The sequence below is a fragment of the Patiria miniata genome, unplaced genomic scaffold, assembly GCF_015706575.1.
Source record: "Patiria miniata isolate m_02_andy unplaced genomic scaffold, ASM1570657v1 HiC_scaffold_6, whole genome shotgun sequence".
Taxonomy (NCBI): domain Eukaryota; kingdom Metazoa; phylum Echinodermata; class Asteroidea; order Valvatida; family Asterinidae; genus Patiria; species Patiria miniata.
The window spans coordinates 18,651,753-18,669,818 of NW_024037073.1; the positions used below are offsets into that span (position 1 = coordinate 18,651,753).

At 38.4% G+C, this 18,066-nt stretch overlaps 1 protein-coding gene across 1 annotated transcript; it reads right to left on the reverse strand.

Moving 5' to 3' along the window:
• Positions 1–1,657: 1,657 nt before the first annotated feature.
• Positions 1,658–16,010, reverse strand: LOC119742643 (large neutral amino acids transporter small subunit 4-like). The gene is made up of 12 exons (XM_038218780.1): positions 15,860–16,010; positions 13,860–14,103; positions 10,466–10,706; positions 8,888–9,011; positions 8,669–8,761; positions 8,215–8,348; positions 7,836–7,991; positions 7,244–7,452; positions 6,300–6,841; positions 5,998–6,071; positions 5,294–5,417; positions 1,658–4,185 (listed from the first exon to the last, which is right to left on the reverse strand). Exons 2-12 carry the CDS (start codon positions 14,011–14,013, stop codon positions 4,006–4,008), a joined length of 2,031 nt encoding a protein of 676 aa, XP_038074708.1. The 5' UTR covers positions 14,014–14,103; positions 15,860–16,010; the 3' UTR covers positions 1,658–4,005.
• Positions 16,011–18,066: the final 2,056 nt, after the last annotated feature.

Genomic DNA, 18,066 nt, shown 5'->3' on the forward strand with positions numbered 1-18,066 from the left:
GGCAAAATCTTCTGTCTAGTTTGTCTTCTGATCATGACCGATCATCTGGCAAAAATTCAATTCAATGCTTCAATTAATTTTTCAGATAGCGTGTCGACGTGGGCTATCGTTCCTGTGCAAAAGTGAGGCAAATGTTCTGTTTGGACTGCCACTCCAGCCCATCGCCAAGTTGTTCTCCATGTCGCGACACAAGACACTGTTTAAGGAGAGAAAAACAATATTTCGTTTAAATCTTCTGTCTATTTTGTCTTCTTTACGTGATCAATCATCTGACCAAAATTCAATTCAATGCTTCCATTAATTTTTGAGATAGCGTGTCGTCGTGCACTATCGTTCCTGTGCAAAAGTGAGGCAAATGTTCTGTTTGGACTGCTACTGCAGCCCATCGCCAAAGTGTTCTCCATGTCTCGACACAAGACACTGTTTAGGGAGAGAAAAACAATATTTCGTTTAAATCTTCTGTCTAGTTTGTCTTCTTTTCATGACCAATCATCTGGCCAAAATTCAATTCAATGCTCCAATTGATTTTTGAGATAGCGTGTCGACGTGGACTATCGTTCCTGTGCAAAAGTGAGGCAAATGTTCTGTTTGGACTGCCACTGCAGCCCATCGCCAAGTTTTGCTACGTGTTGCGACACAAGACACTGTTTAGGAAGAGAAAAACAATATTTCGTTTAAATCTTCTGTCTAGTTTGTCTTCTTTTCATGACCAATCATCTGGCTACAATTCAATTCAATGCTCCAATTATTTTTGAGATAGCGTGTCGACGTGGACTATCGTTCTTTTGCAAAAGTGAGGCAAATGTTTTGTTTGGACTTCCACTGTAGCCCATCGCCAAGTTTTGCTACGTGTCGTGACACAAGACACTGTTTAGGGAGATAAGAACAATATTTCGTTAAAAGCCTTACATTTTTAGTCAAAATCGGCAAAAAGGCAGAAATTTATCTGGATGCAAGAGGAACATCAATCAATACTCTAACACACATAATTTTGAAGATTTTGGCAGAAATCGTCCATTTTTGGAGGGAAAAGGTAATTTTTGGAGCAATTTTACCTCAATATTTCGACAGAATTTCCCCTTTAATAGCACATCTGTCCAGAAATCGATTTGGAATGCTTTCTAGGGCCCTTATGGCATCTTTCTAGCAACTTTCAGGAAATTTCATTTTTGGCCAAAATTGAAAAAAATGCAAGGGGTTAGCCTTACATTTTTAGTCAAAATCGTCCAAAAATTGACTTTTCTCAAAACAAGGCAGAAATTCATCTGGATGATAGAGGAACATCAGTCGATACTCTAACACATATAATTTTGAAGATTTTGGCAGAAATCGTCAATTTTTGGAGAAAAAAAAGGTAATTTTTCAACCGCAGAATTTCATCTTTACCTACCTCTGTGGCGACTATTGATTGTCGCCTCTAGCGGTCCCTACCTCTGGGGGCGACTATTGATTGTCGCCTCTAGCGGTCCCTACCTCTGGGGGCGACTATTGATTGTCGCCTCTAGCGGTTCCTACCTCTAGGGGCGACTATTGATGGTCGCCTCTAGCGGTACGTACCTCTAGGGGCGACTTTTATTGTCGCCTCTAGCGGTACCTACACACATCAAGTTACAATTTCTGCTTGTACTAATTAAAAACACACAAGAACGTGAAAGTATTCAGCTTTTCCACTTCTCTGTTTCACTGTTTTTATTTATTATTATCCTCAATCATCCATTGAAATGCCCTGTATAATCAGCACCAATTACTTCACATAATCACCATCTTAATCATATTTTCTACTCATTCAGCATAAGCATTGGAATGATAAAAAAAACTTTCTCATGTATAAATAATAAACTCAAGTTGGAAATGAAAGATGAAACATACGTCAACAAGATTTTTTTAACTTGAATTTTAAAAGGTGGAGTCATAATTTCTTTTTATTTTAATCTAAACCTATTTGCACAACTTTTTATATAACAATTCTAAATATTCTCTGATAATTTTTTTTCTCCAAATCTAGCTTTGTTTAAAACACAAACTAATTTAAATAATGTTTAATTTAATAAATACATTTTGGGATCTTTTGTGATATACTGAAGATTTTCTTGATCATTTTAAGATTATACGACAACATTCCAATAATACTCAAATGTATTACATTCATTATCAGATTTCTTACAGGGCTATTAAGGAGAAAATAAAAGTGAAAAAAAGTAACAGTTCTTGTTTTTTTCTCAAAAATATTAAACATAAATCTAACAGTTTTGTGAGGAACATTTCTTTTGTCTGCCAAAATCCAACACGTGTGTTTAATTTACATGTACTTAAAAAAAAAACACAAGTCAAATTTGAAATTGGGACATCATGTTAATGGTTGAGCTCTTCCGTCCTACATCCATCAAATTCAACTTGTACCAATCCTATTGGATTCTGTAGGATTCCGTAGGGTTTGGGTTAAGAGAACACTCTTTGGAAACATTCTTTCTGTGTTAACTAATATTGGATATGGTTCAAACTATATTTTGTTATTTTACACTTTCCATGCGTAAGGATCGAGACAAACTGGGTCAAATAATTTCTACAGTACAGAAATCAGGAAGAGGAAACAATATATATGTAGATTTGCTTTGAAATAAAGAACAGAGTTAAACAAAAGAATATAAACATGTACATGTTCAAGCGTTCAGAGAAAAATCAAAACCAGGGTTTTGAAGTATATGTACAGAACTGGAATTTTTTTGAACGCTATACACAAATCAACCCTGTAGGAGATAAAATCAAAAGTAAAAGGCAAGTAAAAAGGTCAGAAAAAGAAACAAAACTTTTATCCAGTTTTCGGGGACCACGTTTCATGTGCACAATAAAGGGTATGTCAGTGGACAATGCATTTTTGTTATAGTGTGTTGGTCACTTGATGTCTTGAGATTTGTCAAAACTCAACACATTAACTAACGTCTGACTGTGTAAAAGAATACCCCAAAATAGGAATTAAAAAGTGAACAACAATGAGAATTCAAGTTTAAGAGAATTATTAGACTTTCAACAAACATTTCTCTTACATAATCGAACCCCTTCTACTGAGTTCAAGTTTAAATATGTAAGAATTGTAAATTATATAACATGTTTCCATTTGAACAATCATCAACTTCTTTTTGATGGTTTTAAAAATAAATATTTTGGATACAGTGTCAAAGGTAAATGCTATGTTAGACTTAAGTTCCAATATTAAAGTTCCTATTTTTTTTGTCATAAAACAAATCTACAAAATTAGCATCCTAAACCGGCATGACAAAATCACCTTACTTATTAACAAAGACACAATAATTTTGAGGACATTTAAAAATTACAATCAGTTTTAGTTTCTACCGAACATTTTGGATGGTATATAGGACAGGTTGTTAGGGCTTGCTCCAGTGAACAAACTATACAGAGCAAAATATAGACCTATTGCGAAAAAAAGAAAATCACCAGTGTATTTTGGGGGTTTCTGCTCGTCCCAAAAATATAGACTTGGACCAGTACACTCAATTTCAGATTTTTAAACTCTCTTAAGATGTACATGAGAAATATATGTACAACAAAAACTATCCCACAAATTGGCACGTAGCCAAAACACAAAATACCATCAACTGAATGAATTGCAGTGCTACTTCCTCTGGGGCCGTTGGACCCCCTTAGCTTCAACGGATTGAAGTGCACCTCGTATCACACACTACCACAGGCAAATTACTATGCGCCTTCCTTCAAAAGGCACTGCGCATGCAGGCTCACGTTCAGCTTTGTCGTAGACACACTATAGAGTCCATATATACCTAAAGCTAGAGAAGCATGCGCGTGGCTTTTTATAATAATCCGCTTTCGACGTCTGTCTCTTTTTGAGTCAAGACAACCTGGTTTCGGATCAGCAGAAATGAACAGAGATCTGTGCGAAACGCAATACCCTGAACAGTCATGTCTTTTATAACACACAAAGCCGCTTATCGTCGTTTGTTGTACCGTTTGATCCGGCGTCTTGACGCTTCAGACGTCTTCCGGAACAACAGGCAAGGTGCTCTTGGATGGTCGGGATGACAGCAGGGTCTGTTTGTCCTCCGAGACGGCTTCTGTCTTCTGCCGCCTCCGCAGCTTCTTTGCATAGTACACCATGTAGACGGGCATGCCATAGTTCAGCACCGTCATGACAAACAGAACCACATTGACCTGAGGGGCACAGCGAGAAAAACAAACAGAACAAAATTTAGTACCCAACGTTATATACCAATTTCAGTGGGTGAATGTAAGTTTGGTCGAAAGTCTGCTAAAATAATATGCATGGGTGCAATATCATGGCACTTCTTACTCCAAGTGAGACTTCACTAATAATTTATAAAGAAAATTCCAAGCTAATGCCAATCATATTTTACAAGGTCATTGAGGAATTTTGGCTTGTACAGTCCTGTAGATTTCATCACTAATTGTTATTATGTGCTTGAAGGATTAGCACATAATTTCTACGCTGTTGTAAGGCAAAGAAATCCATGAAAAATTCGGCCAGCTCGCTTATTTTTTTTGTTAATCTCTTTACTTAAAAAAGCTGGTATAAAAAAACCATGACCCAACTATATCCGACCCCATAAACGATTTCATCGTCCTGAACAATCCTTCAACCTAGCCATGAACTATCGGACAATTTCACTGACACTGAACGAGAGCTTAACAATCGCAGGGATGTGATAGGAAATACTGGTATTGCCTTTCAACTTCCTGCCAAGCAAATAAAAGACAATGCCTTGAATAGTATCGAGAGAGGAAGTATATCATTCTAGACTGGTCGCACAGAATGCCCGGATATGAGGTGGACAATTATCAACGGCAACCTTCCTGGGACAAAACCTTGGCCTGGCCGAGTCTGTGACACAAATTACGGCCATGAACAATCACATCTGACAACTATATCTCCTGATGGTTTTATCATGCCCATTAGTATGGAACAATGTCAGATTTGCTGTATAGAGCTTATCCACAGAAGCCATCTTAGAGAGCAGCGCTTTTTGTCTTCTGCATTGACAGGTACAAATAGACCTTTTCGTTGATTGGTATTACTGACTGAACATAACTAAAATGCCTTCTGAGATGGCCGCCACGCAAAAGGTCTCAGATGTTAAAACATTCTTCAATTTGTTTTCTTAACAAAAAAGTCTCTGCGCTTTGTACATTTGTGTGCTTTGGCAAGTATGTTCTTCAGTGCTTCTAAAGCAAGGATGCCTTTAATTTTGAAAAAAAAAAAATTTCACACAGGGTTGATGATTTTTTATTCCATGATACTTACGTAGAAAGGGTTGCCTTCTAGAGGTCCCTGGATGACCATGAAGATGGGATATTGGAAGAGCGTGAAGCAGGCGGAGATGAGCGACTGAAGACCGATCAAACTGCCCGTCTGAGAAGCAGGATATCTAAAATAAAGAGGACAACAAAAAATCCAACATTATTTCATGAACTACGAAATCAAACCAGTCAGGATATGAAATGCAGAGATGTAATTTTTACAATGTCTGAAAAAACCAGTTCACCTCTCCAAAAAACTCACATCTGAAAATGCAATTCTGTTGCCAAAGGCTCAGAATGAATAGAAGAAAACCCAGATATTCCAAGCCCAATTTTGTGGAGGTTTGTGATAACTTCACAATTTTTTAACATCAGAACCATTTTCCTAGCAAAATACTACTCAAAATAACTTCACAATTGTTTAATATCAGAACCAACTTCCTAGCAAAATACTACACAAAATAGCTTCAAATTTTTTTAATATCAGAACCAACTTCCTAGCAAAATACTACACAAAATAACTTCACAATTTTTTAATATCAGAACCAATTTCCTAGCAAAATTCTACACTGGTACCTCACATTTATTTTCACAATACCAGAATATCCAGGCCTTCCACACATCATGACCTTGACATCTCTCAATGCTGCACAAAACCTATCCTACTGTGATTGATTAATTAAAGCGAAAAATAGTGAGGGTACTTACACAATTGCATACAGCCCACAGCAAGCGGAATGGATGAAGCCCCTGATAACGGTGTGAAGAATGAAGCTGATGATCTGAAGGAAATCAAATAAAAGGAAAAATATAAGCTCTAAACTCTAAATCGCAGTGTTAATTCAGCTTACGTAAGCTATGACTGCAGACCGGTATTGCAATGTGACATGTGACGGACTAATGCTGACTTGTGATGATTTCATAACAGATATGAGTTCTGGATACCGATTCACGAGGTTTTGATTACATTTTTTTCAGCAACAGAGAAAACCTTCTAATGAGTCACCTACCTGAACTTTTAGACTGGGGATGAGAACAGTCACTCCAAACAGCATCAGCAAGGTGTTGGTGATTCCGAAGGCGTAGGCTCCGTTCAGCAGCTTGCGAATCTTCAGGCTCATCGGTGGCTTCTCTGGGTCCGCGATGTTGTCCGACCCGTTGCTGTCGGTGCTCGAATGTCGCGATTTCATCGAGCTGCTAGAACCCCGGCTGGGCAGCCGGCCTTTCTCTTGGCCCTTTACCACCGGCACATGCCCGTTGTCGAAGCTCTTGGACCGGCCAAAGTTACCGAAGATGCTGGGCTTGCTGAAGTCGGGTAGGCTAGTCTTGCGGTCCATTTTGACAATGTCCTTGGTCTCGTCGCTGAATACACAGTCGTCTCCCATCTTACCGCCCAGGGACATGGAGCGCTTGGAGCTGTTCTTGCGACGCTGTTTGCCTTTCAGGGTGTCAAGCGTCTCCTTGATCTTGTAGTCCATGACGGTGCCGATCAGGGGCGAGGTGACCAGGCACATCAGCTGGAGGATGCCGAAGATGTAAATGTAGCTATTGACTGTCAAAGTGAAGAAAGTACAAAGATTTCTGTTAGTTGTTAAAATATTAATTAAGGCCTGTTCATACTTCGCATGAATGCAAATACAAATGGGCTTTGAAATGTCCAAATATTTGTGTTGCAAATAAAAGGAAAGCAATTGACCTCTTGCTAAAAATTGGGACCAATGCTCATATCAAATTCCTTTCACATTTGCAGCCACATTACAGTCAATCAACACAATTATGCCTTCTACTTCAGTGACCCAGTGTCAACTTCCAACAAGGTTGTCCCTACCTGATCATCCAAAATTTTTTTTTAGGATTTTCCTCTAATCTTTAAAACTCAAAACATATCTCCATTATCAGGACAGGAGTCCATCAGTTTCTTTACATCAATATATTTTTCAGACCCAAACTTTACCTGTTTCTGTTTCGAAGTTTGTGATTCCTTCCAGCATGGATTGGAGCGAGCCGATGAAGAAGAGCAGCCGGAGCTGGGTGATGCACATGACCACCAGCGACAAGAGGTAGAGAGGGGTGAAGACGTTGCCGATCAGCGACTTTTCCTTGGTGGATTTCTTGGCCTTCGGCTTGAGCTTGTCCAGGTTGAGCGTCAGCTCCAGATTGTGCCTGGGTTTGTAAAGAGGAAGCTTAGGGTAAGAGGTCGGGCGGTCCTCGGCAGGGAAATGGCGACATCCAAGGGAGAAGGGTACAAGTGTGTCTGCGCAAATTGACCAGAATGTCAAGAGACCTGATTAGCACGGTGCCGGGAAAATCCTGAATCCAGCCCCTCCTTTCCTGCCATCTTGTTACCAATGTTATCAAAGTTAACATTCAAAGATGTAAAACTAATTTCACAATATAGAAAAGTCGTTAAGTGTAATGCTTCTTCTGGCCATTTTTGTTAAAAATACAAATCATACTGAAATGCAAATTTACAAATTGAAAATAATTCATGAGTTCAAGAAAATGATGGCTGCAAGAATAATTTCTAGGGACTTGTCGGGACTTACTGTGAGGAGTAGATCATGCTTCCTTTTCTCGACAGTGGGATGATGGCGGGTGGTTTCTCTTCGTCGACGCTCAGCCTACGTCCCACGCTGGACACGATGGAGTAGAACTGCTTGCCCGTCACTTTGTGGTCAGTCCGCAGTATGTGCCAATGCATGCTGTGGGGAGACGCACACAATCAATTAGGACATGAAAATATAATTTCCCTGAAGATGATTCTGCAAATTTATTTTTCAGGCAGCCAAAAAAACTCTTATCACTGGCGAGAATTTTGTGCACAGCAAGGCCAACATATAATAATACTGACATGCTTAACTATTTTCATATCCCTGTATGTTGTGAAAATAAAATGTTTGAAGTCACATTTCTCAAAAAACTCACCCAAATTTGGCCTCCTCTGGATCAGGGATCGCCTCCTGGGGAACATTGATAATGCAGTTTATGATGACAAACACGGTTGCTATGGCAACGCCGGTGAATATGTATTGCCTTGGGATGCCCAAATCATAGAATATCTGGAAAAGCAAACACAGAAAATTCATTTATTCCAAATGTCACTGAGGTTCCAATGTCAAATTTCATTGTCAAATTTCGATTTCTGTATGAACAAAACAGCACTGTCAATACTGCCAGTTCAATTTCTTGTTAACCACGCTCGCAGTGAGCCAGGCCGGAAATATGAGTGTGCTGTCCGACGGTGATGGCTTCAACCCACCTGGCTTGAGGTCGAGTGAAAAGTAATCCCGCGCCTCGTTCCGTTCTTGTCAAAATAATCCCAGCGTGAACTGGTTAATTAAATAATAAGTACATTTTAGTACAACTTGGCTTTTCTTACCTTCAAAATAAGAAAGAGGATTGCTGCTGAAGCGTAGGAGCCGATACTGAAGCTCATAATGGTGGAACGCTTGGAGGGGAACAAGTTAGCTACCTAAGAGAACAATTAAACAACAAATAAAGTCAGTGAGTGAATTCGTTTGTAATGATTACAATAAAATCAAGAAATGCAGTCACTAGTTTAAATGTTGAGAAATCAAAAGGAAGACAATTTTCTTACCTGGAAGGAGGTGAACGTGATCATGATTCCACCAACTCCGTTCAGAGCGACGGCGGGAAACAGAAACCAGGAGGTCTCCACGGTGGCCCAGCCAAACAACAGACAAGAGACGATGAACATGACGCTGTTTGCAATGAAAAAAATATCCAGAAAACTTAATTAATTATAAATCTTAAGTTCGAAGAATTGGACATTTAACTTTACGCATCTTTTGCACAATTTATGAGGGAAAAATATCTTCATCCATTTAGATTCTTAAAAGTGAACAATCTAATGAGGAAGGTTTGACACTGAAATTTAGAATTTTCATAACTTGGAAATTTCTAGATATTTTCTTTATAGTTATTTCTCTAGTGATTTTTTTTAAAGGTTAAACATTCTTTTAAAGTTTAACCAAGTTGTATTCTAGAATTATGCTGTCAGAAGGAAGTTCATCTTTAAGTATTACACTAAAAATAGCCAGAAAGAATTGTGTCTTTCAAACTTTTTTTTTAAGTCACCACCTTTTAACGGACATTGTTGGACTATGATGGATATAGATTCAGAATAAAAATCTAGGGTAAATCCCTTGAACTTTTTGGACCAAAGTCCCCAATTGATTGCAGAAATCAGTTTTGTAATCACAAAAAAAAAATCATCAATTGAAGTCGTTACGTAAAAAAGAATCCTAAAATAGTTACGATTGACGCAGACAAGATGTAGACAAAAAGCTAAAATCAACTGAAGAGGTCACGCAGATAATTCACAAACTCTTAATCGATAAAATAAATCTTTGCAAACAACAGCTGTTACGGATGAACCCTTGCAACCTCTTGTGTTATCTTTTTTTTTTTATCTACATGTAAGAATTAAGCATTTATGTAAACAGATTTCACAAAAACTTTAGTCTACAATCTTGCCGCGCTATTCCTTGTCTTTAAACCTTGAACTTTGACTAATTTGCAAACCAACTTTTTCAGAAATTATTAGAATGTCAAAATCTGGAAATTCAGATATTGCAATCATAAATTGTAGCTATTGTTTAATGCTGATACGCTATTGCTGATCAACTTCAACTCCCAAATAACATCTTAAAAACCCAGAATTTCAAATATAAAAAATTTTCAGAGAGCACAATAAGTAATACTACTGGTTCTAAACTGCAAGCTAAAAAAGTACAGATCCAGCTAAGTTCTTATCTTTTATACATTAAAAAGTTACGATTTAGGTCTCTTTGTCTTTTACCTAAAATGTTTCATATTTGTCTGTTTTCTGCTTATGCATGATATTTATCTACTCAGCCTTTTCTGTAAGTAAGTAATATTTGTTTATACGCTTTTACCTCGAACTTTTCTTGTGCCAAATTTAGCAGCATATTGAACAAATTTGTTAAAAGTAATTAATTGAATAATGTGCTCCTTAATTTTACAAGATTAATGTGGCAGTACAACATACAATTATCAATCATTTTAAAAAAGTGCAAGTTATATTAGAAATCAACTTGCAACAAACAGACTACTGGTAACGAAGTTAACAAATTTGTGAGAGTGGAGGGGGAGGGGCATGTGAGGTGGGAGGGAGGTTAGCAAATCTACTTACGCTCCGAGAATTCGAAGTATTCTTGAGCCAAACTTGTCCATGGCCAGTCCGATGGGGAACGTCAGCCCACTGAGAAGGAAGGACCCCACGGTAAATGCCAGGTTGAGCTTCCCGTCCTGCTCTGCACAGCGCGGGTACCCGTTGACAAAGGGGGACAGGGTGGAGCTGGCGTTGCCAAACGTGTCGTTGTTACTGTCTTGTGCCGTCGAGTTGCCATTGTCGTCTGATATCATGTCATCCTCTGCAAAGAGAAAAACACCCAATCATTCCAATTTGTTCATGCAAATTAATGGATATTTCAAAAGCTTTTTTGATATCAACAACTTTTTCAGACATTGTCTAACAAATCATGGTTCTTTTCTTAACACTTATCCGTGATGGTTTTTCTCTTAGCACTTAGGTACATGTACTGAATTGACCCAAATCCAGCAACACCCAAATCAGCAGCCTGCAAATAAAAAAACTGGCTGTAAGAACAAAAGGTCTTTTATTCAACACCAAAACTATCAAAATTCTTTCTCTTTAATTTTGTTGAATTTAGCACAATTAGGACTTGCATGGGGTTTTACCCTCTATACGTCTTCAAATTACCTTTGCAACTTCAAATATCACACACTTTATTGAAACTGTCCTTTTATTTGCACCAAAGTACAAGAAATACTCATATTTTATGAACAATTGCTTAAGAATAAAGGTGTTTGATTAAAAGAACATTGCTTTTAAAATATCAAAGCTTTAAACACTCCAAAGAAATAAAAAAAAAAAGATTTTCAATCGGTTTTGTGTGTAGAGTTATGTAAAGCTTTTGAATAACAATCACTTATTTCAACGTAATCTTAAAAGTGGTTTAACATGATCTTTCAAACAAGGTCAAAAGACAAACTTCATTTGTTAAATGGTGCGTTGATTTTTCATGTAAACATTGCTTGTTTACAAAATATTCTGAATACATACATTAAAAAAAATCCCAAGCTATTCAATTTAGTTGCTATTAGCCTAATATCAATTTGTTGACAGCATATCTGACAGCATACAAAATTGACAAAATCGCAATAGATTAATTCCTTCCAATCAAAACACATTTAGCAAACATAAAGGAAAAGATCAACCCAACAGAAACAAGTGGCATTGTATTTAAAAGAGAATTGATCCTTCATTAGCATTAGATTTTCTCTCCTAATTTGCTTTGCCCAGGGGCCGGCCAGTATTAAAAGCATGCCATGCGTAAAGAAAAAAACACTTCCTCATGTTTATTCATGAGCGCACACACACATCACAGAGTTCTGCCGCCCCGCTCAATACAAGCCTCCCCGTTATTGGCTAGTGATTTAGGCCTCTGTTGCTATGTGGATTGACAGGCGCGCTCTGATTGGCCCGAACGGATAAGTGGGTAACTATGCTGATAATGCATCTGGTTAATGATTGGAAGATGCGGGGGGGGGGGGGGGGTGTTTATTGACATCGTTATGTCCACCATTATTTTGTCCAGCTGAATGACCATTGACCTCGACGGCTGTAGCATAACAGTACAAGGTCTGTTCCTAGCTCTATGATAATAACCAAACTAAAAAGATATGACCCATGATATAACCATGAAAGCATGGTTCCTTCCTATAACCCTCACAAGCAACCCCCATAAATATTTCAACCCTGGAATATCTTCCGTCCGCCTTTTTCAGTTCTGTTGTTTTTCCTTGTCCTCATTTAAATGTAAAAACGTACCAGCAAGAAATCTTGTTTTTCCTAGTCCTACAGGTATCATTGACTTTTTGTTTTGCAAAACAAAATGTACAAGATTTATTCAGCTCCCCACATTTCCCTCAAAATCAGCTAACTTCTTTGTAGGCCTATATAATTATGGTTTACCGCTGTGGCTTAACCATAGAGCTCTATGGTTTAACAATGGTTTTAAATACAATGCAACGGTGTAAACCTTTTGATTGTTGATGACAGGGTGCGAGCCTTTGATCACTATTCTTGCAAGTCTTACGAAATTGTTGCAAAAAAACCGCAAAATTACAAAAGTCTGTCACAAAATGCCAAGCTATGTGAAAAAAACACAATGCGTGACAGAATGAATACAACTCCGTTAGGAATTTAATTGGTATATGCACCAAGAAGCACTACTTCAGTACTGCGTAAAATATATCCGGAAAAATCGCGAGTGTGAAGGAGCAGCACAACAGGGTTATGCAGGCGCGCGCAGTTGTTAAATAACACCCCTCCCAAGGGAAATGGTACAGGCCACAGCTGATTGTATGCAAATCGGAGTCTTGTTCTGATCAGAGTATATGATGTCACTTGTTCCACGAGTTTGTACATTGACAGCTGTTGATATAATATATCTTATACAAACAATGCTTCAACATTGTTCGGATTTTGTGGACAAAAGTTCTCCAAAAATTTCTTCATTTCTTCAAGATATGCAAGAGACTACAGTATGTGTTGACAAAGAATTCTATACAAACGATGCAACATTGTTTGGATTTTGTGGACAATATTTCTTCACATAATTCGTCATGATGTATCCTTTCTTCAAAATGTAAAATGCAAGAGACTTCATGTGTTGGCAACATAATTCAAATGGCCACAACGATTTAAGTTTCCGGTGACTTTTTAAATGTTATTAAGCCCCTGTAACTGCTGGTACATGTACTTCCAAAGCGAACCCATAAATCCTGGTATAAAAACGTAAACAAGCACCAGTATAAACAACATCTCACGGCTCGCAAAATAAATTGGCAGGTCCCAGGGTCCCAACAAGTCTTCTGACGTCTGATTATGTAATCAAAATCCCTTCTTGTAAACTGCAGGCACCTTGCGCTCTTTCTCTCCTTGTTGATAAACACGCTCGGCCTTGGGAACACACGCTTCTTTCAAAGAAAACACGGTTCGTTGAATTTTGTCGTTGGCACTTTTTTCTGAAGCACTTCGCATACGCCTGTGCATTGCTAGTCAAGAACATTGTCAATTTGTCATTCGGACCTATCTCTTACAGTATTTCAATTAAGAAGTTTAAAAGCACAACTTGAATAATTCCAACGAAAACAAAGATCAGACATGGCAGATGTACCGAGTTCCATTTTCAATAACTGAAAATAAAGAATTACTCATCCGCAATCTAATCCAATACTCAAGTCCGGAAAGAGGGATTTAAACATCGAGTTGAAAATATAAATTCAAGCAGATTCAAACTATTTTTGTTTCTACCTTATTCTCAGAAAGCTTGGAAAATAAACTCCTCAGCGTTTAATTTGAATAAGTATGTTTTCGCAAAAGTAACCCCTTACATGTAGTACCAAAATATTTTCAAAATAGTTATTCGTAGGCCGAAAAATGTCAGTGCAAGTCTGCACAATGTTTTGACAACTAATAAAGACCAAATCACACTTACTTGTACAGACGTTACTGTAGAATCCCTCGGAGAGCAGAACGGGAAGCAATGAGCTCCAGCCAAGGAGCACGGCCGAGAAGAAGAGGTTCTCAACGACCATCGTGCCCACCAGCCAATAACGCCTCCTCTCTGCTGTCTTTAGCGTTGGCGCCATTTTAAAAACTGAAGTAGATTTCTCCTTTAGTGGGAAAGTAACCGAAATCTTTCCAAAGAGCACCAACTAGCTGGCTTCACAGCGCAGACTCTGAAAAAGAAATGCATACATATTTATTTATTACATATTTTCAAACCAAATTCAGTTAAATTGCGCTATAGGTAAATAATGGTTGATTATTGCGCCATGAAAGTTTTACCAAAGAGACTGAAAGTTAGTGCGTGGAAGTGCCGACTTACTTGCAGAAAACCTGATAGCAACTTTCGGCCGAAAGACCCACTTCCGCCAAGTTCATCTGCTGTCTGATTTTTCTTTCGTGAACCAATGTTGTGAATAGGTCTAGCGCTCGTATCTACATCCCTTTGATGTACATGTATATGAACATGATGAATGATCATCTTTTCATTTTCATCTCACGTGCACCGAATGCGTGCTCTCCTACATTGCATCAATATGTACACGCGGAAAGCATGCGTGCTCGTTCAATAATAGCTCCGTGGTACTGTGGCATTCAGAGAGATTGCATCATGCATTGCCAAGTTTAGTCTTCATTGTCATACAAAATACGTAGTCCGCTACTGTTGCATTTGGGTTGTGATTTTGACGGGATATAAATTTGTTACAGACGATTGTGACAAGACAACTTGCAACAGTAAATCAGGCTGCATTATTCCCAATACGCATCTTAATTCACTGTCAAGTTCTGTAAAGCTTGTCAGAACGGTAACGAATTGTTTAATACAAAGCAAAAATTCATTGTATAATTTACAAACAAAACAATTTCATCCATCGTTTGCCTTCTTTTCTTAAAGCAAATGCTACATAAACTAATTATTCAGGCGAATATATAGTTTTCCGTAAAAATTCAAAAGGGTAGAAAATAATAGGTGAATTTTGAATTTTGTTAGCATCTAAGCAGTCCAAAGTCATGTACAAAACGTCTACCACATCGCACATATCAACCCGTCCTGACATTGCTTTTTTAAGTTCCAAATGCCGGCTGCATCGTGGACAATAAACAATTTACTTCACTCGAGTTGTTACGATCTTCATTATATCATGATGATGCCAGTCTTCATCTGTTCATTGCATCTGATGAAGTAGTTGTAGCTACGAAAGCTTTAATATGCACACTTCACTCTAGTCTAGTTAGTCACTATTTTGAAGTGCTACCTTTCTTTTATATATTTGATTTTGCCTGACTTAAAAGTTTAAGTAAAACACGGCTGCCCACCGCTTTTTGAACTTCATTATGAAACTGATGATGATGATCAGAATAGTTAAGCTAAAATTTAATTATTTCAACAACGAGATCAGAAAAAGCGGCCACTTTTTTTTCTTCAAAATCCGTTCATTTCTTCACAATGGACATCTTAACAGAGCAAGTAACAGACTGTCCATCCACGGTTTCCCCGCTCTACTGCTTCGAGGCCGCAGCAGGAACATCATCCGATCACCGGGGAGGAACTCATTATGATAATGGCATCTCATCTCATCACTTGGCGTCGCCTAGGAGCGAATCAGCTGATCGTACCGATCACGCCAGGGATGCCCGCTGCTAGCTCCGCTACATACAATCATGCCATCTTTGTCCGAGCCGATGGAACAAACAAATATTTCAACTAAATAAAAATTTTACTTTGCTTTACACAAAATACATTTAGTACGAAGACAGAGAGGATGGGCGTCTTTTTTCCTCCACGGTTGAAAACGAGCGCAGGCATGTAGGTTGACCAATATTCTGTGATGTTGCGCAAGGTCCAAACCGCATTCCTTTGTGTCGCGAGGAGCTCAAAAAAAATTCCATGAAATTTCTCATCAAAGAGAAAATATTATAAAAACTTACCTATAAATGCTCTCAGTAATATTATCCGCAGAAGGCTGGGCTTGAGGGTTTTCTGAGGGTTTTCGGCAGTGAAGAAATCGGTCCTTATCCTTTCTCAACTCGCAAGCGAAGGCAACCGTTTGACAGGAGGCGATCCTTTTATTTGCAGTGGTTGTGCCCTCCTGCTATCAGCTGTTGCCCCATAACCTCCATCCTCCAATCAGCTGTTTGTTGGGCACGACTACTCTGTTACTGGGGGTGATCTAAAATCGGCCCCTAATTCAATTTCAATAATTTGGTAACTGCGTATAATACACGTCAACGAATCGAACCACACAAATGTTTAATTACAAATCCATGCAACTAACATACATAACCTCATAATATTGTCACTCTACCGTTGTTTAAAACTTTGTCGCTACCCTTTGAAAAACTTGGTTGCTCCTTGTGGTTTTAATTGCGAAATCCCATTGCAGATATCCTCGCAACACACTCCCCCGTATATAATGATATGTCGTAAACAACCTGGACACGACTATTATCTAGTGGGGAATTCTAACGGGGTTTCCCTTGTGGCGGATACAATGGGATGGCTCATACTCTCCCTAAAAAAATCCAAAGATACCGCTCTAAATGTCTTGTTTTCTGAAATATTTCTAGATTTCATGAATCCTGCTTGTTCATCTACTACACACTCCCTGAAAAGTCTGAAGGCAGTGTCCAAAATTTGAAACGAGAGCGAATACAGAGAAGAATGGAATTCTGAAGAACACCCCTCCAAAACAGACCGTCCCAAAATATCGCACGATACCAGCGATGAAGTCATAAATCGGTTTCTTTTTCGAACAAAGACCTCTGGTACTCGAAATTATAGACCATTTTGCAATGCTTCATTGTGTGCATTTTCGACCGCGAAAACATGTTTGGACAGATAATTTATATTTTTAAATAATGAATGACTGTAGTAGGGCAAACCTTTGATCAATTTTTATGCAAAAAGACGAAGATAAGTATGACTATGAGTAAGCTGTCAGATTTTCGGGGCGTTGCAGAGGAATGCCTAACCGCACTGCGTGTGATTCAGCCGGGGAAGCCCATTCTACATTCACGGTGTCTTGCGGTTTTTGCGGCGGAATATTAATATCTCGGTTCAAAAATTCCATGTGGACCAGTCGTAACTTGTAAAATATTTTGCAAAGCTGTATGGCAATGTTTGAGCTAAGACAAATTACTTATTCGTAATAAAACAGACAAGCAGAGAGTTTCAAATAAATTGTCAAGCCATTTGTTTTTAGTGTTTGAAATTTGGAAAATCTTGTGAAATTTTGCTGCCGTATTCAGAAAAGAAATTGAAGATACAATTGTAAAGTTCAAATGAATTAAGTGATGAGCAAATAAAGTAAAAACTAAAGGCATCAGAAATGCAAGAAGTCATTTGGTGTTCGTTTTGTGATTTAAAGTTTCTAATTATAATAAACCATGGAGGAATAAACCATGAATAAACAAAATTCAATGATTCAACCAATGAAGTATGTTTTTGTCATTTTCACGATGAACCTCGTTGTGTGCACACTGCACAGAAACCAAGACAACCCCATACTTCTTATTGCTAGCCAAAAACTGAAGGAATAATCGTGAAGGTCCAAAGTATTTGATCTATTTTTTTCTCCATTTTTTCTACCAACCTTCGGCGGATCGAGTTCGGCCTGGCATTGCGCAAGGGTAGCTCAATCATTTCTGAGGATATCCCCACGCATAACGGGGCCTTTCATGCGTGCGGACAAAAGACGATTTTGATGGCTTTTGTTGAGAGCGTGCGCGTGACCGACCGGCCGACCCGTCACATGACTCGTAACACAGTTGTTGACAAGTGCTGTTTACTCTTTTGTGGTGTGCTACTGCGGTACTATCTCGGTCGTTATATGGAAATTCATCAAACCGTTCATTAATGCACGCACTTGGCCGGCCACATCAAACTGAAGCTGGCTGACCTTGTAATCCACGCTTGTTTGGAGATCAAAATAATTGCCATAAGCATAGTTTACCTAATCATCTGTATCATTTTAAAAAATTTCTGGGTGTAAACGAAGTGTAACGAGTTACAAACAAAAGTAATGATGAAACTGCATTTAGGCCTATCAAGCGATTTATAAAAATGAGAGTTGACTTCTTTTGCTAGCAGTTTGCATTTAAGATTTCATTCTGTTAAATGCTATGTAACTTTTTAC